General features: G+C 46.6%; 1 protein-coding gene across 3 annotated transcripts in view; it reads left to right on the plus strand.

The window, feature by feature from the left end:
- The first annotated feature begins 5,531 nt into the window (after window positions 1-5,531).
- The window catches only part of Sag (S-antigen visual arrestin), a 33,573-nt gene continuing 26,886 nt past the window's right edge, over window positions 5,532-12,218 (plus strand). For all 3 annotated transcript variants that reach the window (XM_046439694.2, XM_046439696.2, XM_046439697.2), the window contains exon 1: window positions 5,532-8,215. In XM_046439694.2, the coding sequence (XP_046295650.1) occupies window positions 8,051-8,215 (165 nt within the window). In that variant the 5' untranslated portion in view covers window positions 5,532-8,050. The remainder of the gene's footprint in view (window positions 8,216-12,218) is intronic.

A 12,218-nucleotide genomic window follows, 5' to 3' on the forward strand; every position in this document is an offset into this window, starting at 1 on the left:
GAGAACTTTGAGGGAAACAGGCAGGGCTGCATTCTGTTTTTCTGTTTGAGCTCCATCCCACTCTGAAAGTTCTTCAGTTCTTTAACTGCCACAGCTGACATAAAAGTGTGGGGTCACACAGCACTGGGGAAAGCAGCTTCTGTTCACCCCGCAGCCTCTGCCTCAGTGCCTGAGGTCTCCTGGTGCCCTCCCACTGCTGCTGCTTCCTCTAGTCCAGGGACCATGCAGAGACATTCCCAGATAATTCCCACGTGCCACCAGCATTCACAGCTGGTTGACTGCTTCCTGGATGTTTGAGCCAGAGTGCCCCTTGTTTGTAAGTGGCTCCTACTACAAGACTTGTTTTGGTCCAGACATTAACATGTTTTAAAAGCTGAGGATTAAAGTTTTCTATGGCTTTATGTTCCCAGATACCTCATATATGTTTGTGTGATGCTGGTGATTGAACTTATGGCCTTGCACATACAAGGCTCTGCCACTGAGCTGCATCCCCATCCCCTGACAATCTTAAACACATACTGTGTATGTGCTGCTCCTTGTCATGTATGCTGCAAAGCCCCTTTTGCATCTCCCCCATCGGGGCACATGGAATTTTGTATGGACACTGGAATAAATAAATGGTTGGAGACCCGTCAGCTGTGAGAGGCAAGGGCAGGTCACCTGGAAACCCCAGATTGCAGTGCACCAGTACATGCAGAGCTACTCTCCTGTCTTGTCATATGTCCTTTGTCACAAATGTAAAGTTGCATGGCCAAGCAAGAGATCCTCATCCTAGAGGGGTGTGTGTGTGTGTATGTTGTGTTGTTTGGGGTAGAGTGGGAGAAGTGCTGGGTTTTTGTTTTGTTTTGGTACCAGGAATTTAACCCAGAGGTAGTTAGTCACTGAGCCACATCCCCAGTCCCCCCTCCCCCCCCCCCTTTTTTTTTTTTTGGTGACAGGACCTCACTATTTTTCTGAGGCTGGCTTTGGATTTAGCAATCCTGCCTCAGCCTCCCACTGAGATTGCTGGGATTACAGGTGTGTACCACCATGCCCAGCATACTCTGACCAGACTTCTGACTCTCAGGTGGGCATGCTGGTGCTGGTCTGCCACTAAGGCCCCAGGGGATGCAGAAGTGAGTCTTTTGGAGGGATAGAGTGAGCTGGCTGTGCCCCTCTACATTGACTTCAGTGTCCCACTTCAGTGTGCCCCATGTATACTAAGAAGCATTTTCATCTAATAAATCTCAGAAATCCCAGGTAAAGTGAAGCATACCTGTATTTACATTGTTACCTGGGGCTGGTGCTATGTGCCCATAAAGTGGGCAGCTGCCTCGCTCCAGCGAAGTGTGATTCTCTGGCCTCGGGGAGCCATGACTTGTTATCCTTCTCTGCTGATTTCTGTTTGTGTCTCTGAATCCTCCGTGGCCTGTTCATTGTAGATATAGTCCTCTACTTGTCTGTGACTATACCTGTGTCCCTCAAGCCCTCCCCCACTTCAGTGACTCTTCCCCTGGGCCATACTGCTCTCATTCTAATAACCCTAGATTGGCAAGTGTGTTCAGTGAGAATCAGGACAGATCCAGAACCTCGGGAGGCATGTGGTTTTGTGAGGAGCTGAGCCTGCTGTACCCATCAGTCTTCTTTTATTGGGTTGGTGGTACTGGGGATTGAACTCAAGGGCATTCAACCACCAAGCTACATCCCCACCATGGCATTTTACCCCCAAGTCTGCCCACATCCCACACTTAAGGACATGAGCTGACCTTGAACTTCTGATCCTTCTTAGTCTCCCAAGTCTTGATTACAGGTGTATGCCACCACACCTAGCTAAAACAATCATTGTTCTGGGAGTCAGCTGGCCTGTTGGGGATAAATGGTTTGGAAGGCATCCACACCCACCTGGCTGTTGATGTGAAGGGTAGCTGTGGGACTGATGACACAGCAAGAAAGCATCAGTGTGTCAGCATTTGTCTTGGGTGTCACTGGCACTGAACCCAGTGTGGGGTACCAAGAGGAATCATGGCACCATCTCAGCAGTCAGCCACAGTGAGATCTACATTCTGCTTTCCAATCAATTGTCTTTTTGTTGTTAATGTCCCACCCCAGGTTTGGTTGACTTTCCTCCGTAAGCATAATTTTCTGTCTTGAGTGGGAAACATTAGCCCTACACATTCCTATATGTTGAACTTTGGGCAGATTTGCTCTGACCCTGGGACACAAGGAGAGCTGTGCATTTGTCCTTAAGCTTCCTTTTATCACAAAACTGGATGAGGAGAGGACAGAGGGTGTGCTGTGGAGTTTTAAACAACAGTGGGGTCAGAAGTCCTGTGGCCCCCAGGGCTACACACTCCTAGGAGACAGGGACCACCATATTCTTAACACTTGAGAGAGTATGTGGCACATAGCTTCTTTAAAGTTTTTATTTAGTAATAGAATTGAATCAGTGAATAACAACAGACCACCATAGCTGAAAGGAAAATAGGAGGTTAACCCCAAGAATAGCGGCGGGCTGTATCTCAGTGGTAGAGCATTCCCCTAGTGTGCGCAAGCCCAGGGTTGGATTCCCAGCACCACAAGATCTAAGCAAGAGAAGGAAGAATGGTAAGTATGGTTTTGTAGAAATTTTGCTCTATTTATACATGTGTATGTACTGGGTCATAATGTTGAAAGTGTATTTTTTATTGTTTTTATGTATATATTGAGTTGAGAGTCACATACCAAACCATTTTAAAGTGAACAATGTATTCATGATGTTCTGTGACCACCACCTCTAATTCCAACCAATAACGGGTATCTGTATTCTTCAATCTTTTTTTCATTTATAAGCAGTGATATAAAGAAAAGTGGGGATCTGCATCCAGAAAAAGGCCTATCTGCCTAATTTGGGGCACCTTCTCAGGGGGTGTACAATCCTGAAGCCTGTCCGCAGATTCTGTTGAGATGGCCTTGTCATCTCGTAACCCATTCATGTTGGGGCCCCTTGGACAACACTGCAGGGAGAAGCAGCACCTGGCAGAGGTCAGCCTCCCGCTGGGGGGACAGGGGAAGTCCTGGTCAGGATCTCTACTCCACACCACACAGGGCTTCTCTGCCTTAAGGGACTCACCTATACCTTCCATGAATCTTCCCAAAACAGAGCAGGCCGTGGGGTACCGGGTTACAGATGAAGGAAAGGAAGTAGCAGTGGGACCCAGCTGCTCTGCAGGTCATAGGGGCTCATCGGTGGCCATGCAGCCCAGGACTCCAGGCTGAGGCTACCTATACAACCTGCCATTATTACATGGAAAGTGGAGAGTTAAATACCATTCCCAGCATGACGCCTAGAGAGTGATGGCCGTGATTTCCCAATACGGAAGAGCATTCACCTTGCTGGGGGGTTACAAAGAAGATCCAGGTAAGGGCTGGAAAACAAAGTGAAGGTCCCTTGATGGCCCCTGGGATTGCATTTATGATTTTAGATATTATTAGCCCAGCCCCAAACAGCTCTCTCTTCTTTAGATGGATGGACCAAAAGATATGTGTTGGAATCAACATGGTGGCCTTTACAAGCTCCAATTCCCTGGCATGGTTCACCAATACCAGGTGTTCTCTGCTCAGTAAAACTAAGGCAATGAGGACATGATTTTCATTTGGGGGTTGATGTTTAGCAGAGTGTGCCCATTTTCCTTGAGCATGTATCCTAATAAGCCCTTAAGATGACAAGCTAACCCCAAAGCCCATAAGCTGCTTAGCTGAGTGTCCCCACTACCTGCCGCCCCTGCCCTGTGAGCTGCAGCTGTGGGAGATGAAGCCCAAGCTTGAAGATTCATGTCACCATAGAACACTCCATAGAAATGAGTATTGCTGCGGGCAGTGCTTCTCCATCTTTGGGAATTCATAGCCCAGTGAACTTCAAAAAGAAATCTAGGGGAAGGTTGCCAGCTTTGTATTTTTGCCAAGTAAGGACTTTTTTTCTAAATGACTGTGTTCTCCCGCTATTTTCTAAAAAGAAAGGACTTTTTTGTCCTTCCACTTAGGACCTGCATTCTGAAATATTATGGCTAAAGTGTCATGATGTTGCATTTACTTTCAAGTGGTTAAAAAGGAAAAAGAGTAGAGCTGGACATAGACACATAGAAAGTTGTTAGTTGTCAAGTCTCAGTGTTGACGGTGCAGGTGTTTATTGTATCTTTTTCTTTGAGTTCTAAAATTTCATAATAAAATACTAGAATGCAGAATCAATAACAGAAGGCTGATCTGTTTGCCAGGGGCTGCAGGGTCAGTGGAAGGGTTGACGGAAGTGAGTATCAGGTCCCTTTGGGAGTGATGGGCTAATGACCTCATGATCTTAAGATAAGGGGCAGTCTTTTATATTGAATATGTTGGCTCTTCAAAAAAAACTCACAAGAGCCAGAACAGCGGCTCATACCTGTAATCTCAGTCACTAGGGAGGCTGAGGCAGGAGGGTGGCAAATTCAAGACTAACCTCAGCGAACTAGCAAAGCCCTATCTCAAAAAATAAAAAAAAGAGGGCTGGGGATGTGACTCGGTAGTAAAGTGCCCCTGAGTTCAATCTTCAGTACCAAAAACAGAAACAAAAAAAAATTCCATGAGTGCCCTCATTTTTCTCATTTCTCCCCCAAGAAAATAAAAATTCATCACAGACCAGGGGTTGGGAATAACATTTCCAAAAAAGAGTAAGAGTAGAGTGCTTACCAAGCCTGTGTGAGGCTTGGGGGTTCCTTCCCCAGTAGCACACACACAAGATTTCTTCACGATGAACCCAACTACTATGTATAACTATGTAATAAAAAATTATTTATTTTTGTGTGTTCCTGGGGATTGAACTCAGGGCCTCATGCATGTTAGGCAGATACTCTATCACTGAGCCACATCTCCAACCCTTAATTAATTAATTAAAAAGGCAGGACTAGTTGGGTTAGGTGGCACGTGCCTGAAATTCTAGCGGCTCAGGAGGCTGAGGCAGGGGGATCACAAGTTGAAAGCCAGCCTCAGCAAAAGCAAGGACTAAGACTCTGTCTCTAAATAAAATACATAGTAGGGCTGGGGATGTGGGTCAGTGGTTGAGTTCAATCCCCGGCACTCCCCTACAATATGCAGGACTAATACATTCAGAGTTTCTCAGATGGCATTTTTCTTGTATTATTCCTTTTTATGTGTGTGCTTTTTTTTTTTGCTTAAAATTTTTTTTTACTTGTTCTTTTTAGTTATACATGACAGTAGAATGTATTTTGACATTATACTACATGGAATATAAATTTCCATTCTTGGGGTTGTACATGATGTGGAGTTTCACTGGTTGTGTATTCATATATGAACATAGGAAAGTTATGTCTGATTCATTCCACTGTCTTTCCTATTTTTAGTATGTATTTATATGTGTGTGTATGTATACTTATACATACACACATATATAAATATATATAAATAAATAAATAAATATATATATAAATAAATATATATTTTAATTTTTTTTTTTTTTACTGGGGATTGAACTCAGGGGTACTTGACCATTGAACCACATACCCAGCCCTGTTTATTATATTTTATTTAGAGACAATGTCTCACTGAGTTGCTTAGCACCTCACTTTTGCTGAAGCTGGCTTTGAACTCACAATCCTTCTGTCTCAGCCTCCTGAGCCTCTGGGATTACAGGTGTGCGCCACTGCGCCCAGCTGTTCAAAGTATATTGAAGTCCCTGTTCTACATGCAGGAGACAGAATGGGTACAAAATAATCAGAAATCTCTCTGCATTCCTGGAACTTACATTCCAGTAAGGAGGGGCAATGAACAATAAGCCAGGTAAACCAGAAAACCACCTTGTATGTTGGATGATAATAAATGCTATCCAGTAGCATAGTAAAGTGTAGTAAAAGAGAAATTTGGGGTGAATTGAGTTGGTTTGCAATGGGATATATAATAAACAGGGCAAAGTGCAAGTAAAGACAAAGGAATGAAGGGAGTAAGTCATGTGCCTGTCTGTGGAAAGAGGAAACTGGAAGTGCAAAGGCCCTGAAGGTTTAAACTTCAGGTTTAAAGAAAAGCAGAGAGGCCAGTGTACTAGAACAAGGGGGAGGAGAGAGTGGTGAGGAATGAGATCAGAGGTGCTGGAGAGGGGTGGGGAATTCATGTAGGATTTAGATGGCATTTAGATTTAAATGGGAAGCCACCAGAGTGTTTGGATTGATGCTAATACTCCAAAGTCACAATAGGCCTCTGCTTATACTTGCTTCATTCCTGGACACCAGGTCACATCTACTACATAAGTATGTGTTTTGGTTTGGATGTGAGGTGTCCCCAAAACCTTCTGTATTAATGCAGGAATGTTTAGAGGTGAATGATTGGACTTTGAGAGCTGGAACCTAATCACTCCATCCTAGTTTGGATGATCTGGGCAGTAACTATTGGCGGGAGGAGGTGTCATGCCCTGGAAGGGGACATCTTCCCTGTGGCCTCTAGCCGAGTCCTGGAGGTCGGGAGGGCTTCCCTGAGTAAGTGATTCCTGGTCAAAATCTGAAGGGTAGAGAAGAGAGAATTGTCTTGGGAAAAAAGGGCAGTGGGCTGGAGCAGTGGGGGGCAACCCTGTTGGACCAGGCGGAGGCTGGGGCTGCTCTAAGAACTTTGCCTGAGAGCAGTGGGACATCCTCAGTGGCAGGTGACAGGTCAGGGCTGGGAAGGCCCCTTGCTCCATGTGGAGAAGGCCTGAATGGTAGGAATGGATGTCATCAGATGGCATAGTCATTAAGGTCCCTGGAAGCCAAAGCGGCAGTGAGGACCCCCTGCAGGTGCTGGGCTGGGAAGATGTGGGCAGAGATGCAGGGGAAGACAAACTGGACCCCTGGTATAATCAGCAGGACCCCGGCTGGAGGAGAGGGCCCTAGTCAGTGTGGCCAGCACAACACCAGGTTCACCTTGACCTTTCCCCTTGACCTTTCCGATTACATAATGCCTGCTGAGTTAATCATATTTGTCATTGCACTTGAAAATCTTGTCTTGATGATGCTAAGGAGCAAAGGGATAAGCAGTCTATTTTCAGAACCCAAAGAGGTTTAGGATAAAAAGTAGCTTTCAGTTTGCTGCTGTTCTTCCCCCATGTGAGCTGGACAGCGATGCAGCCGCAGGACCCCCTGTGAGGAGATGGGGCCTCAGCTAATGCTTAGAATTGCTGATGCTGCGGTTTGCCATCTCAACCTAATCCAATTTCCACTCTGCTCCTTAGATGGGATTTGGCTTTTAGACACTGAGACCTGGGTGCTGGGCATCCTCACCAGATCCCCTACAAATTCCCCACACACATCAGCCAGGGGCTGGCCTGTGACTTGCAGGGTCATCTGGTAGGACAGCACCAGCTGGCTCAAGCAGGGGCTGGCTGCCCATCGTCCCAGGACATAGGGACCCTCTCCTGACTCCTTCAGGCATCCCATCTTGTTGGTGATAAATCGCAAGGTATGTGACCACCACAACCCAAGCCTTCTCAGAACCCCTGGGCAGGCACAGGGAGAAGCAAGGAAGGGCATTTTTACCTAGATTGTCCCAGTGTGGTTTCCATAGGCTTTTGCTTGTGAAGGAGACTTGGAGAGCATTGAACTCCAGACCACTATGATGGCCTCTGGAACAGGTGGCAGACTGTGGGAAGGCAAGCCCTGCCTGCTAGCAACCACTGGGTGGGACTTTGGGGATTTTTTCATATGTCCTTGAAAACTGCTTTTATGAAGTGGTTTTGTGGTGGATTTCAAGAACCTTTTCTATTTATTTGCTATAAGACACAGTCATGATAGAATTTTAGATTCAACCTGGCTAAGTGTAACGACACCAAAGATCAATCCGAAAAGCAAAACTTTCTCACTGGAATCTAGCTGCACTTCCCAGTAAGCTACCAAGAAATGTTTAAGGCTTACCAAGAAAAGTAAAACCCACTTAAAACACACACACACACACACACACACATGCATCCTGCAATGAAATATAAACTAAGCAAAGACCTTATTTTGCCAGGCCTAGGTGTGGGAGCAGGTAGAGGAAATGTCCAGTGGATATGAGCATCTCATGAGTAGGTTGTTCAATCAGGATGTTCCTGAGTGTCTGGTCAGGAGTGTTTTACCTTTTCCCAGCCCTCCAGCACCTGACGCACAGCCCAAGGTGGAAGGAGTTGCCAGCAATATACAACATGGCAGCCAGTGCTAAGACCAGTAAGTCCCATGTCATCTTCAAGAAGGTCTCCCGGGATAAATCGGTAAGTGGCACAGAAGTGAGTGACTTCATGGAAATTACTGTAAAGTAATAATAAATGGAGATTTTCTGAGTGTAGATACGATCAACAGCAAAACTCTGTGCGGTGCGGGGAAGCTCCATGGCTATTTTCCATCTCTGTCCAGGATGGTCAGTCGAGGGGACTCACAGGAAGGAGTGAAGTGCAGAAACACAGCTTCTCTCCAGCCTCACTGGGACTTCAGGCCTGCCACCTCCGTGTTCTAATCTCACTCTCCACAGCATCACCCCAACTTCACTGCTTTTCCTGGCCATCCTTGAACCCATGACTTACCATCTCAAACACTGTTTAGTCGATACCTGTGACTCCCATGGCCCGTGATCAGTCATGTCACCTGCCTGGGAGAGTCCAGACTGTGGATGAATGTGAAGTGTTCCTTATTTGCATCTGTTCCACAACCACGAATCACATCCCAGCTGGATCTTAAGAGCCACTGATGTGGAAAAGGCCCCTTTTGCTCCCATTCCACCATTCTCCACTGTGGCTGACAGCCACCAATAACCTGGCCTACTTAGCAGAGATGATGCCCTTCAGGGACCCATTGGATGGTCTAGGTGTTCCCATGAACTTCCTGTCATGGGGACCTGATGGAGGGCCCCGACCCAGCCTCTGAATGGGCTCCTTCTGGGTCAGCAGCCTAACTCAGCAATGTTCAATGCAAGTAATATATGTAATTATAATACTCTAGTAGCCACATTAAAAAATTAAGAGGAACTGGGTGTGGTGGTACATGCCTGTAATCCCAGCAGCTTGGGAGGCTGAGGCAGGAGGATTGTGACCCTGTGTCAAAATAAAAAATAAAATAAAAAGGACTGGGGATGTGGCTCAGTGGTTAAGCACCCATGGGTTCAATTTTGTGGTACCAAAAAAAAAGGAAGGAAAAGAAAAACCTAAGAGAAATTAAGAATTTAATACTTTTTTTGCAGGGGTGGGGGTGGTACCAGGGATTGAGCTCAGGAGCATTCAATCACTGAACCACATCTGCAGCCCTATTTTGTATTTTATTTAGAAACAGGATCTCACTGAGTTGCTTAGTGCCTCATTTTGCTCAGGCTAGCTTTGAACTCGTGATTCTCCTGCCTCAGCCTCCTGGGCTACTGGGATTACAGGCTTGTACCACTGCGCCCGGCTGAATTTAATACTTTTAATACTCTTCATTTCACCCAATATATCCAAAGAACTATCATTTCAACACATAAACAATATAAAATTACCAACAATGTATTTTATATTCTTTGCTAAGATGTTGAAATGTGTCATGTGTCTTACATTTGCAGCAAAGGTCAATTGCAATGGCTGTATCACAGATGACCAGAAGCCACCTGGATCTACTGGCTGCTGAACTGGACACTGTGAATCTAGCTCCTTCTATCTGATTTCTGCCACCCACACTGGGCTTGACAGAAACTCTTCAGTGCTTATTGTGCCCACAGCCTTGTCCTGCCTTCTCCTCTCCCAGTTCATTGCCTTCATTAAGTACTCCAATTCTTAGGAGTGATCACTTGGGTGCCCTTCAAATTTTGATCCGCCAAACTCTTTCCCTGTTTGTGTCCATCTGTGATCTCAGCTTCTGGCAGGACAGGAAAGAAACCACGTCTCTAGTTTTCCTTGTCATTTTCCCACTTTCCCCTCCTCATACTTACGTAAAATCCTTTGGATCAAGAAATTTATTTTTCTATATTGGTAGCCACAGGGGGAAAAAAGAGAATTGTTAAATTAATATTGCACATGTTAGGATCATTTTATTGAGACCCAGGGGGCAAGTAGCAGTGACCTCAAAAGGAAGCACTGAAGGGAAGGGGAGGGACGAGAGCAGGTAGAGGAGTGGGGTGACATGATGTGAGACTGTAGCAATCTGCTGGGTGCCCACACTATGGTCATGTGCCTCTTCTTCCTGGGTAAAAATTGCCAATGGTCTTCAGGGTCTACCAGACCTTGTGAAGCAGTGGCTAGAGGCGGTCCCAGGGAATGAATCTTGATTATTCTGATCTAATTCTAACCATCTCATTCCTTAGCTCCTTGTTGGTTTAGAGTAGTCAGGTGACTGAGTTTCAACCAATGAAGATGAGAGGGGAGTCTGCTGAAGAGACCCTGGGAAAGATTTCCTGGCTCTTTTTAAGAGACTCCAAGAAGGGCTGGGGACCCAGCTCCCTCCCCTGTGCTCTCCAACCCTCCCTCCTCCCAGCCACAAACAGGCTTCCTCCCCAGCTGCCCTTGATCAATCACTCACTGTCCTGCCAATATGATCTCGGTCTAGGACACCCCCTGTAAGACAGGCTCATTCTCACAGAGTTGCGAGAATGAAACCAAAGAGCACCTTCAGGGTGGACACCTGATTTTTTTTGGGGGGGTGGGTACTGGGAATTGAACCCATAGGGCTTCACCACCGAGTCACATCCCCAGCCGTTTTTATTTATTTATTTGTTTATTTTGAGAAAGGGTCTCACTAGGTTGTTCAGGGTGTGGCTGAGTTGCTGAGGCTGGCTTTGAACTTGTCCTCTTGCCTCAGCCTTCCCAGTTGTTGGGATTACAGGCATGCACTACTGGGCTAGACTCTTTATAGAGTCTTTAGGCTCAGATCTTTTTTTTGAGTTGTAGTTGGACACAATACCTTTATTCAACTTATTTATTTATTTATTTTTTATGTGGTGCTGAGGATCAAACCCAGGGCCTCCCAGGTGCTGGGTGAGCTCTCTACCGCTGAGCCTCAGCCCCAGCCCCAAGGCTCAGATCTCAACAGCCTTTTCTGGCATTACCCCCATTTGGTGGCCATTTACCACAGAGGAAGGCCTGGCAGTTCCAGAAGCAACCTCTCCTCTGGGCCTTGCAATGTTGGTCTATTTTGCCGAGATAGCCACACTCAGCATCACTATCACTGGGCGGTGCTGTCTGTCCTTCAGCGTCCCAGCAGGTAGAGCCTCCTCTGAAAGGAAGAGCTTCACTCTCTTCTTCCCTCCTCTCCCCTCCCCACCCCCTACCTCTGCACTGGCACTTGGCCCAAACAGAAGGACAGGGACCTGGAGGGTCTTTATCTCCAGTGCCAGCAGCACAGGTAGGATTTCCATAACCAAGCATGTGGGAAGAGTGAAAGAAGAGCTCACCTCATTCATGGAGCTTAAAGTGCTTCACACTGGAGCTGGGGGGTTCCTACTGAATCTTCTCTGCAAACAATAGTGCTTTCAACGTCAGTCATGCTAGTAACCTCAAAGGCATAGGGACCCACTTCTGATACACTGCAGAGGAAAAGTACAGCACAAGACTTAATGCCAAGGAAAATGATCTAGATGTTCTTGGAAGTGAAAATTTGCATTGGAGAGGCTCGGGGAGGGGGATGTGCGCTCACTCCCTGATGCGCTGGCATCGCTCACCAGCCCTCTGTGCATCAGAGGCTGAAGTAGGTCTGTTGAGGGAACACAGCCCCTGCTCTCACACAGATCTGTCAAAAAGACCTTGGCTGTCAGGGGCATGCGATGGGCAGGACCAGGGAAGAGACCACGGCTGTCTTCTCCCACCCAGCTCCACCCCTTCCTTCCTCAGAGTGTGGGTTTAGGTTTCCCTGTCCAGAAGTTTTCCTAGTAGGATTTCAGGGACTCCTCTGGAGCTCCTACCTCTCTGCACAGTCCATAAATTCTTTGAACACAGAAGTGAGATGTTTCAGTCCACAGCTAGAAATAGAAGCCTTCCCATGCAAACAGGTGGCAGGAGACCCATTGACATAGGTATAACTTTCTACTAAAGTATGAATTGACAAGTTACCTGGTTGATATCAGACCTGGTTTTGATGGGGAAAAGGAGGTGAGGAAAGGAGTGGGAAGAATTCCCACCATCCAAAAGGGCAAGAAAAATGCTTGGAGCTGGTGCAGGAGACTGGATGGAGCACACCTTGCCTGAAACCCCGTTTTTGCCCACAGCCCAGCCAGTGGTGAAGAAGGCCTTGAGGAGCTGCAGAGCCAAGTGGCTCATCTTT

The sequence above is a fragment of the Marmota monax genome, unplaced genomic scaffold (assembly GCF_021218885.2).
Source record: "Marmota monax isolate L192 unplaced genomic scaffold, Marmota_monax_Labrador192_F-V1.1 WCK01_AAM20220418_F8-fsc00041, whole genome shotgun sequence".
Lineage (NCBI taxonomy): Eukaryota > Metazoa > Chordata > Mammalia > Rodentia > Sciuridae > Marmota > Marmota monax.